We start from the raw sequence: 21,500 nt of genomic DNA on the forward strand, positions 1-21,500 counted from the left end.
AGAATATGACTCATCGGTTAATGTGTATACAGACGGATCGGTCTCGTCGTATGAGTCTGTTGTGGCTTTCGTCGTGCCTGCACATCAAGTTATTCGACAGTTTCGTCTGTGTAACAAGACGACTACAACATCTACGGTACTAGCGGCAATCAGAGAGGCAGTTCAATATATTTCGCGACAGCCTCCTCAAGTATGGACAGTCTTCAGTGACGCAAAATCGGCTCTGCAACTACTTAGAGTGGTGTTGAAAGAAAGCGCGTACAGAGTGTTGGCTCTTCAAACTGCCGAGCTGTACACTTTAGCGCAAGAAAACGGCCACCGCACCACATTTCAGTGGATTCTAAGTCCCTGTGGTATACACGGCAACGAACTGGCCGATGCCGAAGCGAAGAAGGCACTCGAAGAACCAGATTCACTGCTTGCAATTCCTTCCTCAAGAGCAGACGCTAACTGCCTCCTCTCCAGTGTCATCCGAAAACGGACAGAAAAACACTGGGACAATTCGGATAATCGCCACAGACAACTCCAGAGATTGGACCCTACAATGAAATTAGGCTACCACTGAAAATTCAATGCAACTGTGCCAGTCTTCTGCACAGACTAAGACTGGGGGTAGCATTTACGCACGGATACGTGCACCACATGCAACGCACTGAGTCTCCAAACTGTTAGTGCAATGTTAATGAGACTATAGGTCATGTGCTTTGCAACTGCCCTAAGTACGTGGAAGAGCATCAAAAGTTGAACAATGACCTTACGCATCTCGACAGCCCACCGTTGTTAGAGGACGTTATTTTAGGCCCTTGGCCAAACACTCAATTGAGTTTCAAGGCCATTCAGGCGTTACTGAACTTTTTAAAAAGTGCGGGCCTGGACTGCAGGCTTTGAGCATGCCAAATTACTTGCCATATGTTTTACATCCTCCTTGTCTTGTCGTCACCCATCATGCGCCTCTTCCCTCTTTCTTTCCCTCTTTCCCTTCCCCCAACGCAGATTAGCTGGCTAGAGGAATATACCTCAGGCCGACCTCTCTGCATTTCGTATCATTAAACTTCTCTCTCTCTTATTTGTAGGCTTCGTAATGGTTTTGGTAAACAACAACATAAAGGGCGCCTTTCAATTCTTCTCGTCCGCACTCATGGGCATGCAACAAATCGTGAGCGGCAACGATAGTGGCCATGTTTACACCGATACGTTAGAAGTGTACCCTATTGATACGCCGCTGCTTGTAACGCAGCTACAGCCATGGCGGACGCATTTTGATGGGGGCGAAATGCGAAAACACCTGTGTACTTAGCTTTAGGTGCACGTTAAAGCACCCCAGGTGGTCGAAATTTCCAGAGTCCTCCACTACGGCGTACCTCATAATCAAATCACGATTTTGGCATGTAAAACCCCATAATTTAATTTTTTTTTTTTTTGTAATGCAGCCAAGATATTTGCCCACCCTTAGCGGAAACGTGCCGTATTAGGATAGCAGTGAAGACAAATGCCACAATTTCCGCAGCATGCCTGCCATGTGTTTGTCACTGACAGCTAAGTGCGCCCATCTACGTTTCTGTCCCCTCAAAGTGGACATGGCTACGTTATTGTTGCAAACTTGCCGATATTAACGATTTTATTCATTACTGATACGGAGAAACTGTTTCACTGCACGTAATGTACTCATGAGAAGAAAAATAATCGCGTTCAGCTTGCTCCGCCGGCCGCCATTTCTGTTTTGGTGTCCCGCACTGACAGCGGCAGCCGCCTGCTTGTCATCCCGCAGCAAATGCGGGATGAAAACAGAAAATGTTTCTTTTTGTGGTAAATTTAACCCACGTAATGATCACACCATTGAATTTGCATCAATTTTTTTTTAGAAAAAAGTGTGATCATTATGCGAGTAAATACGGTATTACTAGTAAATGTTGAAAACTGTTCTTTTCATTCATGCTTCTTGAGGTACTTTGAAATTCCACAAGGAATTTCTCGAAAACTATACCAGAAATAATTCCTGCTTTATTTCCATTCAAAATACCAACCATCAAGCTACAATTTTATGTATCATGGTATGACTAATATGTGCGACAAGGTTTATTGGACTCTTCAAGCATCAGCCAGACACACAGCAGCAGAAACGAGCGGTCAGCAGATTGGCGAAGTGGCTACGCGACACGTAATGGCAACAGCGCTTTCTAGAATGTCCATCTCCTAGCTTCGAGACATGCGATGGCAACGGGACTTTCGAGCACCATTCTTCTTCCTTACAATCACCCCCCAGCTGAAAGAGGAGCCATCCTGGCGACCTACGGCAACGACAAAACGATGGGCTCGTAATAAAGCTTGAGCCTGTCAACATAAACAATTTCATGCGCCTGGCGATGATGATCACTTGGGGCTGTCAGTGGCTCGACGATGTAGTTGATGGGCAAAGTTTGGGCAATTATGTGATAAGGACCATCAAATTTCGGTAGTAGTTTGGAAGAGAAGACAGGACTTGTAGGTTGGACCCAGCACCAGACAAAGGATTCAGTCTGGAAGGCTGGAGCAGGTCGGCCATCGTCACGTCAAAGCTTTTGGCGGGATCCATCTGTGGTAGTGAGCGAGCAGGCGAGCTACCGACGTTCCTCGACATGCTTAGCGGCTGTAGAAACCAGAGTGCACTTTCAAGAATCTGGATGATATGGAAGGATTGTGTCGATGGTACAGGAAGGTTCAAGGCTGTAGAGAAGAAAAAACAAAGATAATCCAATTGTGGCTTGTTTGGAGGTGTTGTAGGCATATGCTATGAACAGCAGAACAAGGTCCCAGTTGGAATTATCTGAGGTGACATACATGGACAGCCTGTCACCGAGAGTAGAGCTGAACTGTCCCGTCAGACCGTTTGTCTGGGGGTGACAGACGGTGGTGCTGCGATGTATTATAGGTTGCATTGATGAAGGAGAGATGTCACTGCTTCAGAAAGAAACATGTGCCCTCAGTCACTCAAGAGTTCACGAGGAGCGCCATGGCATAGAACGAGCTGATAGAGAATGAAGGAAGCGACGTCGTGCGCTGTGGCCGCTGGGAGTGTAGCACTTTCCACATGTCACATGAGGTGATCGACTGCTACTATGACCTAACGGTTGCTGGCAGCCGTACATGGGAGAGAACCGTACAAATTAATCCCAATGCGGTCAAAGGGGCGGACTGGGCATGGAAGTGGCTGCAATGGAGCGGTTGGATGAGGGGCACTCATCAGCCAGAAACACAGTGGCAGCAACGAGCACTCAGCTAGATCGGCAAACTGGCCGCGTGACGTGCGATGGTGACAGTGTTTTCTAGTGTGCCGACCTTTTTCTGGCTCTGAGACAAGTGATGGCAACAGGACTTTTCAGCACCATTCTTCTTTCTTACATGTCTTGAAATAAAATTATAGAACATAAAAGCACCGAAAATGAACAAATTTCTGGTGGCGGTAAGGAAAGAATTAAGCAGCTTCTCTGCTATCATATCCATAATCATCGAATTTTCTGCATTAACACTCAGCCAAGATTAAAGCAATGTCTTGAAATAAAATTATAGAACATAAAAGCACCGAAAATGAACAAATTTCTGGTGGTGGTAAGGAAAGAATTAAGCAGCTTCTCTGCTATCATATCCATAATCATCGAATTTTCTGCATTAACACTCAGCCAAGATTAAAGCAAAAATTAAAGCAGACGTCCAAATGCTTGCTAATAAGGAAGAAGGCTATGACCAAATATCATCACTGAATCACAATGCACAGTCAATGTTCATTTACTTGACAAATGGTTAATTGGTGTCTCTAGCTAAATGGATAGAGTTTGAAAGTTCCAATATGTCCCTGTAGTTTTTTGCATAGAAAAAAAGCTTGTAATTTTTAACATAACAGGCCACACATCACATCATTCAAACTAGCTGGAACTATCAACAAGTAGATTACGTGGTAGCAGTTGTACCAAAGGTGCTAACAGCTACATACTAATCGTGTTCATGCTGTCCGACCCAAACCACTGACTCTAGCAGCATGGACACCACCCACCTGCTTGAAAAGGCAAAGAAAAAGTAATGCCTATGAGTACAGTGCAGAACATGGGCAGACCATGCTGTGGAGGGGTTCAAGAAAGTGGGCAGGTGACAAGGGCAAGCAGCTAGAGGCAACCTGAATGACTGCAAGCAGTGTGCACATCTGTACAGACCTACTGTGAACCTGCTGGTTTCTCTACAGCTGGGATTTTGGAAACAAGAGGGATGGCAGCCGTGTATGAGAAGACACTTTCAAGACTATCAGTGAAGACTAAATGAGGAACATTTGGAGCCCCCTTCTCATGATAAAGTCTGCTCATAATCCTTATTAATAAAGCACAAGGATGCAACAAGAGTACAGTTTCTGTCAATGATTGTTTGGTAGCATTTATCAAAACAGCTGGTACCAGCGGCAGGGCCATGGATGCACTCGGCTACACCACTCTGCTCATCACGCACGGCAAGTGAACATAAAATATATGTGCACAGTACGTGTTGCTCTCTGCAACATTAAACTTTCCGGTTATATTCAAAAATCAGGCAAAGGACAAGGCAACCCAGCGAGAGTGAGAGTGACGGTCAACAGTTCACTCTCCCAACACGATGCGACAGGCTACAGCCAATGATGAGACACACCACAGCTGTTGACTGGTTTTAAGTGCTTGGAACAATTTGAGAAGAAACCAAACAAACTCCCAGATACATGCACGTCAAGAAAAATGTTTGCATTGATAATACTAACAGCTTATCACACAAATACAACAAAGCTGCAACACAAGAGCGGAACAAACAAGAGCAACAGTTACTGCTTGCGAGCAGGTTTTATTTGTGCCAAGTTACAGATCTAACTGATAAAGGTGCACAAGATGGCCCAAGAGTCCACCGAGTTTCTGTCAAATTGTATGAAGGAACCATAGCCATTCAGGATGTGCCCGGTATCTTTATATTCCTTCAACAGAAGTGTTTATCTGCCTGCATTCGGTTTTGTTCCGTTTCTCACGGGGAATATGGGCACTTTTTTGATAATGCATCATCATGCTGGAACAGCATGTGTTCATAGCCGCACACGTTCAGTGCTTGAACTTGAAAAAAGGGGGTACCAGCAAAACACAAAGGACGCACACACAAAGAAAAAGCTGGACTTTTAACTGTACTTTATCGAAATTTACATTGCCACACATAACCTCTGACGCATGCGTATCTTCAACTCCTCCCAAGACATGTGTATAGGTAACACCTCAAAGATACATTACATGTTCGGACGTGTGACCATTTTAGGGAAGGGCAAGACTAGATAGGAAAGCAAAATCTTAGAAGCTTTTCATATTGGAAATGAGAAAAAAATTTGTGTCACTGATACGTTTTTGTTCACCAAACAAGGAACATGCTTACCTATCGAGTAGGTGAAATATGATTAATAAGAAATTGACATTCATGCACAGGTCTTGGGAGGAGTAGAAGTTGCGCATGCGTCGGCTGTTTTCATGTGTTAATGTATCTTCGAGGTGCTATCTATGCACGTCTTGGGAGGAGTTGAAGATATGCATGCGTCGGAGGTTATGTGTGGCAATGTAAATTTCAATAAAGTACAGTTGAAAGTCCAGCGTCCGTCTGTGTCTAACGCCTTTTCCTTGTGTGCGCGTCCTTTGTGTTTCGCCGCCTGGTTAGCTCAGATGGTAGAGCGGCTGCCCCGGAAAGGCGGTGGTCCCGGGTTCGAGTCCCGAACCAGGATGAATTTTTCTTCAACTCTGAGGCTTTTCTTTCGAGGAACCCGTATGGGTTTCCTTTGTAGCAATTGCTACGAACAGGTGGATGTCTGATTTTTCCCTGTATTAATTACTTCTCTCCACCTTGCGGGTTTCCGCAGAACTACTACGTAGTGCGCTTTCCTATGCAAAAAAAAAAAAACAATGCAGGTGCTAGGGAGTGGAGGTCGCATGCTGGGCTGTGACAGTGTAAACATTACAATCGTCTATAGCCTGAAAAGACTGCTTGGAGTTTGCATCTCAACAGCGTGCTGGTCACATATGCAGGAGCACCTAAACATGTGCCAGCAATATGGCTCCAAAGCGTTCCCTTAGCGTCAAGGACACTGAGGCCCAAAAGAAGCGTCGCGCGGAATAGCAGCGTCTTCGCTACGCAGCGAAATGTGGTGCAGACCGTGAATGTATGTATACAGTGTATGCATACAATTTTATAACTAATTGAATTACGTACAGCCCCATAATTCAATTAAAGTTTAACAATTCTCCCACGATGCATGTGCCATGAGAGGCAGTGATAATGCTAAACTCTCGGAGATTATGAACATTGATGCACAACAGGGCCTCAAGCAAACAAGTCTCCCTGTGTGTTCTGTGGACGACGCAGACAAGCAGCAGTAGTGCAAGGTAACCTTTAACATCAACTCGCCACTCTCATATTGGACTAAATGCTTAAGAAATTACATGTGCACCACCAACATCACAGCTAATTATTGTCAATCAAAGCAAACAGCATACAAAGCTTCACTTACCTCAATTCTCACAGTGTACGAGATCTGCATATTTTCTTCTTCTTTTGCACTTTTACCTTTTTCATCAGTGAATACCACATGCTTGACATCAAATAGCATCGAATTGCATCGCCGTCTTTCAAATTCAAGGAAATGAACTTCTTTCCAATTGAAAATTTGTTTTTTTCCGATTGGCCAATCATTTAGAAAATATTGCAGCCAGTTCTGCGTAAGAAAATCTATCGGCTGTACTTATTTTCATAAAAAGTTCAATTTAACTATAATTAAATTTTATATAACGAAGCAAATTGTCCTTTTACCAACTTTGTTACATCAAGGTTTAACTGCCTTTCAGAAGCTCACATAGATGCGAAGTAAGTACATCCTCCATGCATTTTTCTGCATCGTGCAAGCCCTTGGGCGACTGAATTCTCCAATTTTGTGCACTGGCAGAATTCCTGAAATGAGTAGTTTGTATACGGTAGCCAACAGACACGCGGTACTATACTCAAAGTAGCATACTCGGATTAAGACTAACACGAGTTAAATTGATCAGCATGTTAACATTGTAAGACAAACTTTTGTTTAAAGATATGAGAAACCCACCGTCCTGTATGCTGTCTCCTGATCATGTTTTTAACTGCTTAAAGTGCAGGCCAGAAATTGTGATGCAAATGCACATATGCTAATGACAGTAGAAGTGAATACTTCATTTATTCTCTAGGAGTATATGAACAGATAAACCTATCAATTAGGACCTGTCTTCTAACTTTGTGTGTTCTCGCTATTGTCTGCACTATAGACACTGTTTATAGCACCTTAACCATGGGCGACGCCATATTTGGTCATGTGACAGCTCCCATCATTGAGCGCTTTCTGATCGGCATTTTCTCGCTTGTTTACAATGGCCAGGCCAGCCACAAACATTGCTCAGACAGCTGCTATTTCGGCCACCATGGGGAGCAGTGAATTGGTAGGCAAGACTTTGGCCAAAGCTGCAGAGGCAGTACAAGTATACTTTTCATCTATCCATTCTGTCTGCACTGCAATCTTATCGAGTGCAAGTGTACTAGATGAAGACAACGAATGTGGCCCGATGTTTCCTTTTACCCTTCATATTCAAAGTTTTTACAGCAGTAGATTTGTAAAACTGTTACGGCCGTGCAACTGTTATCTTTAACTGTATATGTACAACAACTTCGTTTTGACCTGCTCCGACCACAGTGGTTCCTTACGATCACATCATTCTTGTTGCCAGCGCTGATCAGAGAACTTGAAAATGGCTTTCCAATTACTCAGAGTGCAGACTGAAATGTATTAGCGTATGCATGGACAAATGTTGCAAGTGGCTGAGCGATCACTCGCCTGCTGTCCGATTCCCGGCGCATGAAGAAAACTCATGGTGTCTGCCTATTATTCCATGTTTGACTTTGCTGCTATAGAAAGGGAAGTTGCTCAAGTATGTCAGTCACATAGAGTTCAACAGTGGGCTAATTGGTCAAACAAAGGAGAGTTGGAGCGCTGAGATAAAGAAAAGACCAGACTCGAGCAGCTACACTTGCGCTTGGTGTCTGGTGTTTGTGTACTTGCTCCAGTCTGGTCTTTTCATTATTCTTGTGCACAGACTCTAGTATGTCGGTATCACATGCGTAGGGAGAATGGGCGCTGACTTGCATGCTTATGAAAGTTGAACATTTCGTGATAGTTTGTGCCAGCGGTGATGGCACAAGATATGGTGGCACACCTATGTTGTTGTTGCAGGTGGTATTAGCTTGGCGATCATTGCCGGCAACTGGCTATCCAGCACCGGCGGTTGGGTTAGTTGTGGTCGCCTTGCGGAAAGGCGTGCATGACGAACGATCATAAACACAGGCACTTTTTGAGCAGCAAAGATGGATGAAGCTCATGCAGTCTTTGTCACAGTTCTTGCAGTTCCCAACAGAGCATGTTTTCCCTCTGCTCTTCCACATTTTAAGTAACTAGTACAAAGTGATAGCTAGCCTCTCAGCGGAATGTTGCTGGAGTGGCCTGCGGCAGCTGATGCCTGTTTGCTTCCAATGGAAGGTTTTCAGTGGTGGTGAGCCTGTGGCGGCCCCTGGTATGTAGACTGCTCACTGTAAAAGGTCTATAACCATCCAAGAAACAGCTCAGACGCCAGAAAATATTCTCTCACACAGAATGTCATTCTGGCCCCAAATACAGAACTTACATCCATCCTGGTCCATTTCTGTGGAGCACCTGCTTTCATAAAGGGGATCTTATTCCAGTGCTTGTACCGTTCTTTTGTAGGCTTCAACATCTCTTTGGCATACTTCGCAAGAATTCTCAAGCAATCGGAGATCTCCATCAGGCTCATGCCATTCTGTAAAAAATAAATGTGCTTCTGGTTTATATCAACTTGTACAAAGCCTATCAACAATTTGGAAATAACTTGCAAACTTATCACGAAATTTTGCGGTCCCTGCCACCTTAAACTAGTTCATATAGAGAGAGTTGCTCCACTCTGTATCTGACATGCAAGTCTCAGTACAGCACACAAGCATGCTAACCACTGTACAATGGATTTCAGCAAATGTGGTCACAACTGCAAAGCTGCAACTTTTTTAAAGGGATATAAAAGGATTAAAGTCCATTTTTCAAATGAGAACAAATGGTCTTAAAAGAAAGCAGGTGTTCACGTTCACTCTTCAACACACAGCCGGCATAAAGCAAGCACTTGACAGACCAATTAATTATCAAACTCGGACATTTTGGAAATCCTACGTTGAAGACATAACGAGCTGGCCAGAGCGTGTGCAATGTCACATGTCTGTGTTATGCAATTGGGTCATACTTCGCTGCAATAATTCCACTGTGAGGGCTTTGCAAGTACATTTTTTCTAAATTTTGCGCTGCAAGCTAGTTCCTTCAGTAATGCAGCGTAATGGTGAAGTAGAGGCACTGTGCAGTGAAGTGCGATACACCAGATGTGACTTTTCACAAGTTATCTAAGTATGAAGGGTTCTAGAAATGCAAGTGGTATCTGTTAACTTCAGTTAGGTCACAATTGAAGCATAACAACAGAAATAGCCAATGCTGACAAATGCACATCCCTCCATTTAAAAGATACTGAATCAACGAGATTTGCAGGCAGCATAACCGCTCATCCCCAGGCCGAAATGCACAGCATGTGCACTTGAAATGACCCCTTTGCGGTCATTTATGCAGTTGTTTAAACATAAAGGCCAACCCACATTCAGTATTGCTACCGTCGTCTTCTGGCATAGAGTCACTCAGTATCATTTGGTGTTGATGCAGAGCCAAGAGGCAAGCAAAAAGTCAAAAGCTGGACATGCAAGAACTTCACAATGACGTTTCTGCCCGCGTTGGCTGGCATGCCATCGCTCAACGTTGCTCACTCTCGACATGGAGAAAGGTGAAAGCTAGAATACCAAGGACAAAACGTGCCAGTTTAATCCTCTTTATCATCGTCAAGGCCAAAGTTCCTAAAGTGGTCCAAACGGCATAAATCAGAGCTGTCATTGCTTTATGACTCCAAAGAGCTCCCACAGCTCTCTCTTTTGTTGAAAGACATGGCACTGAGGGCCTATAGAAGCATGCAGTGCCTATTGCCCTCATCGCACACACAGCTAGGATATAGTGTCAAATGGAAAAACAGTAAATAAAAACAATGCCTGAAGTCAAACAAGTCTCCAAACGAGATAAACGCCTTCCAAACTATGCACACCTGGTAGCTCTTGCTCAGAAGGGGCTTCTACTACCAGATGCTTCATTATTAAAGCATTAGCATGAGCAAAAAGATTTACTGAAACATGTTTGTGTGCCAACACAGAGCAAAACATGCAGCAAATGCACACAGCAGACAGCTTCGAATGTGCTGTCGTGTTACAATGGCCGCCGCTCATCAGAATATCTAGGGCAGGTTACGTACACATGAAACAAAAACTAAATAAGAAGCTTTACAAGACTAAAATAGCCTAAAAAAATCACAGTTGTGTTTTTCACATGCGCAAGCACGATACACACATCATGTTTACTCTCATGCTTGGACCTTAATTGGCAAGCAGAATGTACTAAATAAAATCAACAATATCACCGGACTATTCCCTTAATGCAACAGTGCGACATGAGCTCCTGCATATAGCAGACACACTTGCTCATTGCATACTGCAAAATCTAGCATTCGTGCCCATGGTTGGGCACAAATTCCCTATGCTCAGCACAAATGTCTATGCTTTGGAACAAATGCTCTGGTATTCATGCAAATTAAAGACCTAAATGCAACCAAGTAGCAACAATATCAAATAGTTATAGTATAAGGAAGCCCCAAATGTGATGCCCCTGGTCACCACAAACCAGAATTGCTGATAAAGCTTCGTATGACATAAAAGCCAAAAACACGTGCCAATAATTTTGCTAACACAAAATGGCAACACAAAACAACCTATTTGAAACATGATTTGCTGCAGTTTGAAATTCACAAAAGCAGTTTTCAAAAGCAAAGCTTCACACCCCCCCTTTTCCTTTTTAATTGTACTTATTTCTCACTTGCATATTCAATGTCCCTTCTGACTTTACGTCGAGACAACTGTGGACTTTCTCAATACGCTATGTGATCCCTACAGTTCTCAATTACCTACGTGACCAGGTGACCAGTTCCTCACATCACAAGCAGATTAGGGTTTACTTTGCACAGTTGAAATCGAGAGGGTGACATGATCCTGTCGGGTTGGGATGGAACATGATGAAATAAATAAGACACCAACTACATAAGATTTAGTAAGGCTCACATCTAAGCTCCCACACGGAAGCCTTACTAACGAATGAGAAGAGTTGCTTGCAGAATTCTTCAGTCACTTATACTGGTTTTGGGGATTTGTTGAAAATGGGGGGGGGGAGCAATTCCAATACAAAAAACTCTAATTTAACCCATATTCATGAATTTGTGAGTTGTTTCACATACCAAAGTTTTCAGGTAACCTAGACTGATGCATCCACTTCCCATTGGAAAGAACAGGAGGAACCAAAATCTCTCGGAATCATTGCTTAACATAAGCATTGCTGCAATCTGTAACGACGACTGGTTTTTCACCACTTTTCTGAAGTACCACTAACCAGCCGTCACCTCAATCATGCATACAAATACACAAATGTACGTCCTTAATTAAACAACCTCTTATTTAAAATAAACCACTTTGGTAAAATGCTATGCTTGTTTTGAGCTATCTCAGGGCAATCCATGCCACTCATGAGGGCCTGTTTTGACGGAGCTTTGCAATTGGTGGCCCGAGTTCATCTGGTCACCCTGTCACGCTACAATGCACTAGTACCACGACATGACCCCAGTGAAATACATCACTTACTCGCAGATTTGTGACTATTATTTCTGAAATGTTCAGAAACTCGAACTTTTTGATGAAGTCGCAGTTCATCTGCAACATGACATAAACAGAATGGTCGACAGACTGCAGTGTCAGTGACTCCAAGGCAACACTCTTTGCTGTCCTGAAACAAAAAAAAATTATAATAATAATGAGGAAATAGAGCCACCAGTTCAATAGTCTGAAGTAAGTGTATGTAGTGGCTTGCAAAATCAAAGGCTAACTGAGTCGGAACATAACAGTAACACACATGGAAATACATAATCGCTAGTACCGGTCGTTATTAAAATGGGCGACATGCACAATACACGCAAGTATAATGCATTACACTGCAGACATAAAGCTCAAAGAAACAAAGGTTGCATACTGAAAGTACTGCGAACCAAAATACGCCCACCAGTCAAACTAAAGAGTCTTTTGCTCACTGCAGACCCTAAAACTCCGCAGTAACCATCAAGAAAAAATGAGGTGCACAGTGACGCACCTAATCACCTTTCGATACTAGCACGCCTGTGAATTGTTCGCATTTTGTTTCCACAATACCAGTAACTTAAATATTGGCGTCACAACATAAACGAACCATACATCACTGCAGTTCGGCGCTAAGTCTTACAGAATTTGCTTTCAATATGCAGTCCACTCCGGCACCTCTCCAGACATATCCCTTCCCAAAAGTAATCTGCACACCAGCCACTAAATAACTTTTTTTTTCTCAGTGATTTAATAAACTAAGCATACGTAGTAGTCGGTTCTAAGGACGCTGGATGTTACAAGAAGCGAACATCCAGCAGCGTTCACATTTTACGACACTGCGAATAACATCTGAGACAACATACATTACATAAAACAATACTCGAGGGCTTTCTTCCTGCGCCAAATCAGTAGACTGGCAATAAAACCTTGCAAAATCATCTAAAAAAGCCAGAACCCAGTTTAGCCTGCCATATTTTTCGTTGTTTTTTTTTCTACCCAAGACAGCCATTTACGAAAAGTAAAACTAACTCTTAAAACATCAGAAAAGCAAAGCTTATTCGATGAATACTGCCAAAAAAAAGCCAAAGAAACCACCACACACTCACCTGACATCGCCCTTTATGCTGTACCAAAGCTTCAGCGGATCACTCGGAGATATTTTGGGCTCCGACATCGCAACGGATGACCACTGAACTGCCACTATAAAACGGAATTAATAACTCAGACTGAAGGGCAACCGATCAACTGTTAACTACTTTGTTTGCAGCAGTTGTTCACCTACAGCATAAAACAATCAGACCACCGAAAGGCGCCGAAAAATGTAGATCATTTGCATTAAAAGAGGACCGACTTTACCCATGTGCCACAGTTTATTTGTGCTAGCGCCCTCTGGATTTCGCGCCTTGGGGATCGCGTTCGCGCTTTTGCCGCGATAAATGAGTGGCTTCAGAACGCTACGCTTTCCCCAGGGTAGATACAAGTTCGTCTCTACAACAGTAACACAATACCCTGGACTGGACCTAGTTATAAATGAGTGTTCTTTGTTCTGAAGGGTTTTCGAGGTAAAAGAAATATCGACATTTTGGACGCCGCTGTGGCGTTGCCTTCCCAAGCGAGGGCGTGGTTGCCAGACCTACCAGACCTGTTTTTCTAAGCGGTGGCCCGCGTAAAAGCTCTTCCCCAAAGCCGGCACGCATTTTTCCCTAGACACAAGGCTGGTTCTTCAAAATGACATGTGGCAACATCACAGGATGCACAGACTGCACTGCATTAAAGAAAGCGTGCTTGCAAGGAAGCGCATATACAAGCTTGCTTCCGGCAACAAGATCGATATGCATAGCGAAAAAAAAAGTAGATCCTTTGAAAAATACCGCTTTATTCTTTTGTTTCTATGCTGCCGGGCCGAGCCACAGAGCTGCTTTTGTGCGATACGCTATTACTTGCCTGCTGGATGCGAGTACGAAATGCAATTACGCCCAAAGAGTGATTGTCTTTGCGCCCGGCCGTTGATGACAGACAAGGTAAAAATTGGGCCGTTAAACACAACAAAATTTTCCTCCGGTTCTATTGACTCCATGTCATCATACTGTGTTACCTTCCGCGCCGACAAGATGATGTAGTTTAACAAGATCGAGGCCCTGTAGTACATGGACGACATCACATTTTCCGTAACGGGGAGGCAACGAGAAAGCACAACAAATTATCAAGGAAACGCGTAGTTTAGAGCGTGTGCTTTCTAATGATGGTGAAAAAATAAGCGACAATATCTGCCTGCGCACCCAGGCAGACGATTGGAAAAACCAAAACGTAAGGAAAGGTTCAGGAAAGGTTCACCAAGTACTTTAATAGTACACAATGCGTTGGCGGGCTAGTTGGTGCGAATCCATGAATACTTTGTTTAGCGCAAAACGACAGACACAAGATAGACGACCAGGACAAGGCGCTACTCTCAACTGACATCATTTTATTGCGTCACTCCTTTATAGACCGCTCAAACCAGAGGAACATGCGCAGTGAGCACCATGCGATGGAGCCACCAACATCCGATCCCAAGAGCGCACTCATGCGACAGAATCCAAAAAACCAAATTCAGCGCTGTACAACGTTAAGGAAGGCACACTAATGCACTGTGACCCCAATGACTGAATGAAAAATGCTTCCGATAGCTCTCGGGCGGTGGTGTCACGGCTCTTTTTCAAAATCGTGGTATCACGAAACATGGGTTTGCACTTACATGCTTTACAATGCTGAGCCAAATGGGAACCTCTGCCTGTTGGTATGGATCGCTCATGTTCTCTAAGGCGCTCGTTAACACAGCGGCCTGACTGCCCTACATACACTTTGCCACATGACAAGGGAATCTTATAAGATTTCCTTGTCATATATATATATATATATATATATATATATATATATATATATATATATATATATATATATATATATATATATATATAGCTTCGCGTGATGCATTTATTGCAGAATCGGTGAACGCTAGGAGATCGATTTAATGTGCATCAAAACTAAATGTCCAAGATTGTCCAAAACCCTTTCTTTTTAGTTGGGGCAAACCGTGGCACAACGTAGGCACCCTGGCCGTCGGGCGTCGTGAGGTGCATTATATACATATTGTTCACATTGGGACTTCCCGCTTCAGGATGCTCCATGCGGGCGCATGAAGTCACCATGTTTATTTCCTTAAATTCTACACAAAGGGTCCACCGTCAGTGCATATGGTGATATTCCGCTCGCTGAGACTGGAATAGCACGCAAGAATTTTATAGCTGGCCGTCCGTCACTCCAAGCCACACCTTGGCGTCGCCTATCTGCTGTAATGATATAATTCGGGCTGGTAATCAATGGCAAAGAGAAAAATGAATTGAAATTGAATATATGCGTATTTTTACAGTCCTCATGCTATTCAGACAGGGTCTACAAGATCGACTATGTGCGTCCTACCCAAGCTTCGGTTTTTACCAATGATTTGATTGATTGATTGATGATTGATTGATTGATTCTTTATTGGTTTATCGCATATACATGTGATGGGAGGCGAAGGGAAAAGCCATTCAAGGATGGCTTGAGGGAGTCCGCCCCCACGCTGGCAAAGACAACAGCAGAGGCACACACGTCCTGTTCACATGGTCGTACACTTTTGCAAAACCATCATATTAAGCACAACATTGCCAAAAACCTTGACAAAACCATAAAATTAAACACATTAGTTACTGTCCTACGTAGGGCAACATGCGTTAACATACTTTACTTCACCTCAGGATCGAATGACAGCACATTTCATAACAATGTACGGTTAGTAATAGTGACATTGAAACACTATAATTAAATAGCAATCGTAAACAGCTCTAGTGGTCAATGTTAGGCTAGAAAGAATGTGTACAAGTCAGATAATGTTGCTTCGCGAATATCGATTTGTTTTTTATTAAACTCATTTAGTAGACGTGGAAGTTTGTTTTGGAGCATTTGCCGACCATAGCCAGTGTGACAATATGGAACATTTCATATTTCTGTTGTTCTAGTGGCATATGATGCTTCCTTCAAATGGAGATTCACCAAACCCATGAAGATAGAATTATGACAATCATAGTTAAGGCGATATTCACGCAACAATTTATGCTCATATGTGTCTTGTACTCTAATTATTTTAAATTTTTTGAAGAGCTCCACAGTAGAATGCCGGAGTGGCACATTCTCAATTATTCTCAAAATTCTTTTTTGCATGACTGATAGCCGCGAGAAATTCGATTGTGTTGTAGTCCCCCAGACCAAATGACAATAGTTTAGATAGGAAGCGAAGAGGGCGTTGTAGATTAAGAATTTTATTGACTTCGGAATTAAGTAGCGGTTTCTGTTCAGAATTCCCGTTATTGCACCTAACTTTTGTAATATCGCATTGATATGCTCATCCCACTGCAGTGATTCTGAAAAATGCACACCAAGTACTTTAATAGACCTAACTAGCTCTATCTCTGAGCAGCGATAAATTAGGTTACGTACTACTGAAACCTTCCTGCCTATAGAATGAAACATCACAGCCTTTGTTTTCTTTGCATTTATCTTTAATTGGTTATTATCTGCCCACGTGCTTAGTTCCTCTAAAATGGCATTACCTTTATGAAAAAGTTCGGCATCTGATGAAGACGAAACAAATATGCTAGTGTCGTCAGCATAAATTATAAATTTAACTTCTGAAGATATATGGACTATGTCGTTTATATATAAATTAAAAATCAAAGGCCCGAGAATGCTACCCTGCGGTACTCCTGAGATTATTTGCTTTCTTTCAGATACCATTTCATTCATCGACACAAACTGACGTCTTTCCGAAAGATAACTTTCGAAAGATAACCTCTAAGTCTCGCGTATTCCTTTTCTAAATGAAATCATATTATTAATAAGTCAGAAAGAGGTAAATAAATAACTCGATTGTCGTTTTTAACGCTGTGTATCACTCCTAGAGCGAGTTCATAGTCTGCAAGTTAATCTCGTGTACACTTAGCAATGGAAGGACATATGTATATCACCTATTTTTGTTTGCGTCGCTAAATTTCTGCTAAAACTCAGTCCCTTGACCATGCTTCCTGTTTTTCAGTCACTACAGCATAGCAAGATCTCTATGCCGGTCAACACCTCCACCTCACCCGCAGCAAAAAGCGAGAGGTTAACATAGCTGAGAATCGGGTGATTTGTGCACATATACTACGTGGCCTCAACGTTTGAGCCCATCCCTGCTGAGGTCACCCAACCACTGTAATCACTCCTTGGAGGGATTGCATGTAAAAGGTTAGGTGTAGAGTATATGCAAAATTTGCAATTTATACCCAGGAATTTGGGATATTGCACCTTCGGCCTTCTGTCGAATTTCACTGCAATGCACCAGAGTAACTCAATGGGTAGCACTTAATATATATATATATATATATATATATATATATATATATATATATATATATATATATATATATATATATATATATATCAAAATATTGGCCGAATTTCAAAAACTTTCAGTTAGCAACGCCGACAGCGTACGCCAGTGATGTGCGTATTTAAGGCCCTCAGTCGTAATTTTCCTGCTTCATTATAGCAGTGTTTTAACCCCGACATAAACAGATGTGCTGTGATGAACTGGTGTGTTGAATTGTTGTGGTGGACGGGTCCTAACAGCCTTTACGCATCACCAAGGAGAAAGAGGAGGAAATAACTCATTCGAAAAGAAACGTGATAAAACGTACACGAAACATATACTAAGTGTCACGCTATAGCTGCCGTGAACCCATCACTGTCTAGTGGATTCACATGGTGTCCAACGATAGAAACAACGTTGCGCTCTTTTGTAGGCAGATAGCTATGCAAACGCAGCCTTGAAACAGAAAAGCGAGCCCAGAGGACACTCCGCAAGCGGAACAAACATGAGAGAGAGAGAGAGAGAGAGAGAGAGAGACTAGAAGAAGATATTCGGTGTTTGAAGCGAACGAGAAGACTACAGCCTCGGCGAGCTTCGTTACACATACCGGAATACTGCAGTTTCAACCATAGAGCTTTCTACAAACATAAGTAGAGGGAACTGCATTATTTCTAGGTGCTAAAAGGGTGTTATGGGCGAAGGATCGACCTCAAAGAGTTCAAGGGTGCTCTGGCACTCCAACTTTTCACGCCAGCAAAAAGCTGCACAAAGTTCTTTCCCAGCGGATTGCGCTTTTTTAAGCGCTTGTTTAAGCGAACCATTGCCCAGTATAGGCTACGGATTTCATCCTATACCGCTTCCCGTGCATGAAGTCTCCGGTGGTGAAATGGAACGACACAGATTTTTTTCTTCCTTGTATTTCCTATACCCTGATTCGCTCTTTAGCACTGGCTTCGTTTAAGAGTAATCCAATCATAGCGCATCAGCCAATCATAACTGTCCAGGTGCATGTTCCTTTTTTTTTTTCTGTAGTGGCATCGGTAGCGGCACCTTATGAAACACAGTAAGTATCGCACGGTTTCATGCAGTATCGGTCACAGCAAACATTCGTAGGCGCGCTCGGACTAATCTCCTGCCGTTCGGAAGAGCGGCTCCAAAGACTGCGAGAGGTATACGAATATGCCTTGGATTTTCACGCACCAATTCTAGCTGCTTTCGTATTGCAGAGGTTCGCCAATAACCGTTTCAAGCTCTGAGAACTTCAGAAACATGTTTCTTTTTTTTTTTTTCGGCTTCCAACCCAGCATGAAAACCAGCCATTGGCTTTAAACATATTGAAAAGGGACAAAACCATCTTTACATCCTTCCGAAATAGGAGTTTTGGAAATCAGACCTAGGGCCCTATAACGTAAAACTATTCCAATATGTTCTTATTCCAATTTCCTGACGCTAAATTTGCGTAACCGCCGACGCAAGGATCGGGCGGTGACCCGCAGGGTTGTCTGAACAGAGCAATCACGCGCCCTCCTCGTTTACAGGCGGTCACTTTTGTTTGCTTTAAAAACCAATAACATTGCCTACAGTCTGCGGCTTGCCTTATCTAATTGGCTGACAGGAGGGAAGGAGCACGCTCAAGTGGAGAGGGATTTGATGGGGCCGAGCCAGTGCAGTGAAAATTGATAGCCGGATGAAAAGAGTGGTGCCGGCGTCAGCGATTGGTCCGCTTTCCTTTGCTTGGCTTTAGGTGGCTGGCCGAAAATCGCGGCGGATGCAACGGAAGGCTAAGAATGCCGCTAAAACGGATCCTCAGTAAAGTAGAGTTGGCAGAGCGAGGTCGTAAAACGTGCCGAAATTGCTTGAAAACCTTACACGGGCACGCAAGAACGTTTATTGTACTCAAATAAACCCATGCTCTACGACAGGTGCGAGTTGCCAGCGCCTGAGTGATCGGGGGCAGCCATCTTTTATTCCTTTCGGAATGGGGCAGCCTGCGGCTATTCAGACAAAATTTCAGTTTTGTTCGGCCTATTAATGCATCTTTATCGCGGACACGTCACTTTCGCGCGGCGAGTTCTCGCGGTTTTGTGACGTCGCGTGACAGGCAGGTGAAGTGGGTGCAGCCCGAAAAGTTTTGACCAATAGCCGAGGGTTAATGGCTAAAATGTGTCGAATCAGAAATAACTTTTTTTTTGTTCGGTACAATGATGCATTATCAGTGTGTACGGGTCATACAAATGGGAGCTATCGCGGTTGTCGTGACGTCGCGTGACAGACAGGCGAAGGGGGAGGGGGGTTAAAAAATGTTTGACCAATCGTGGAGGGCTGATTGCAGAATTGGAATAGAAAAATTTCGAATAGCTTTACGTTATAGCGCCCCTAAAATACCTACCGGGGTGCATTACGCTCCCAAAATAGAGTTGGCAGACACTATATCAAATATTCATGCGGTATGCAGGATACATACATATTTATGCGGATGACTCCAGTTTAGCACATTCTTCAACTTTAGCATTTGTTATATCACACTTCAAAAACAAAAATAATTTAGGTTATCTTGTGCAACATCGTCAACAACGGCTGAGTTATTCGCTATCCTATGTGCGATGAAATTTATGAGTTCCGTAAGAGAGGCGCAAAAGTGGGTAGTTTTCAGCCATTCCCAGGCGGCACTCACATCGCTTTGCAGCGCGAAAATCAAAACATATAATGCTATTACAATTTATGACAGTCAAAGAGCCCAGAAAGGCAAACCAAGCGCACCACGAAATGGCACTTCAGTGGATACCGGGACATTGCAATGTTCCAGGCAACATATAGCAGTCGATGCAGCAGAACAACAAGCACATTGCATTTCCCTCTCACTTTCAGGAAGCGAACTACGCTATATCTTAAAAGCAGCATTACTCAAAATATGCAGAAAGACGGGGTTGGGCCAAAATTACTCCTATCTATTTTATAATGATCCGCTTACTGAGTTTAACATTCTATGACCTTTAAATATAAACATGGAAACCCTTAGTCATCGCTTACGGCCTGGGCACTGCCCACAAAACACTTCTTGCGCAAAATTGGTCGCGCTGAAATTCCTCACTGTGACTGTGGCTTTGTTGATGATGACGAATATCAACTTCTCTAGAATGCCCGCACACCAAGACGACGACTTAAATAATCATTAATGGCTGTAGACCGTATACTTCTCAGCTTGAAGAAATTATTTGGGCCGTGGCCAACAAGAGAAATGCGAAAGTACGCTTTAATAACATACAGGACATTTCTGGAAGACAGCGGCGTTACTGGCCGTTATTAACGCACGGGGAAAAAAATGGTTCTCCCTCCCCGGCAACGAGGCGGTTGACACCGTGGCTCGAAGACTCACAAGCCGAGCCACCGGGGCGCCGTGGCTGGGGCTGACAGGGGAGCGGATGGCTGGCTACAAGGAGATAACTAACCATTACATATTGGGGAGTGTGCGTTTTCATTCCGCACACCCATCACTTAATAAGCAGCAGGCGGTGGCATGGCGCCTCCTTCAAATCAATACGTATCCAAATCCGGTGACTTATTATCGTCCAGAACAATATTCGGCCAAATGTAAATTATGTCAAGAAAGGGCGCACCTGTATCACATTATCTGGGCCTGCCCTCGGGCCCCCCGAGAAGGCCGAAAAATTAAGGATCCGAAGCAGTGGGAGACCGTGTGCTCAGCTCGGCCCCGAAGACCAACTTTTGGCCGTCCAGCAGGCCGAGGATGCCGCTGGAGCTCAAGGGCTTCTGGCCGCCATCTAGGCGGGGTTGCCCCCCCCCCCCCTCACTAATCTGCTGGCTACATAAATAAAAGGTATTTCTCTCTCTCTCTCTCAAGTGGATTTTTATTTATTTTTCTTGTCAATGTGTATATGTGATATTATTGGGGTTAGTATCGTGGATTGAATGTTTATTTGTTATCTGACACCATTGTTCGCATTATCGTTTTACGTATGTCTTTGTAATCGCGACTTGTTATTAATGCGAAAACATTACATCTCCCATGAGGTAGAAAATCCGCTGTGATCAAACGATGGCTGCGAAAATATGGCCGACGGCGCGAAGAGTAAAAACACGTAAAGAATGCTCGGATGTCAAATTTCTCAGGGAGGTTGCTGTAAACAAAGTAAATCAATGGCTTTGGAAAACAAAGGAAAAATGGTGGGAATCGAAACCGGGCCTCCGGGGTGCG

At 43.5% G+C, this 21,500-nt stretch overlaps 1 protein-coding gene across 1 annotated transcript in view; it reads right to left on the reverse strand.

Annotated features, from left to right (window-relative positions):
• LOC142564604 (uncharacterized) overlaps positions 1–13,471 on the reverse strand; it is a 43,976-nt gene extending 30,505 nt beyond the window's left edge. The window contains exons 1-3 of the mRNA XM_075675665.1: positions 12,966–13,471; positions 11,869–12,010; positions 8,715–8,867 (exon numbers count right to left, since the gene is read on the reverse strand). Of these exons, the coding sequence (XP_075531780.1) occupies positions 8,715–8,867; positions 11,869–12,010; positions 12,966–13,033 (363 nt within the window). The 5' untranslated portion in view covers positions 13,034–13,471. The remainder of the gene's footprint in view (positions 1–8,714; positions 8,868–11,868; positions 12,011–12,965) is intronic.
• Between the last annotated feature and the right edge of the window lie 8,029 nt (positions 13,472–21,500).

This window comes from Dermacentor variabilis, chromosome 1 (assembly GCF_050947875.1).
Source record: "Dermacentor variabilis isolate Ectoservices chromosome 1, ASM5094787v1, whole genome shotgun sequence".
NCBI classification, from domain to species: domain Eukaryota; kingdom Metazoa; phylum Arthropoda; class Arachnida; order Ixodida; family Ixodidae; genus Dermacentor; species Dermacentor variabilis.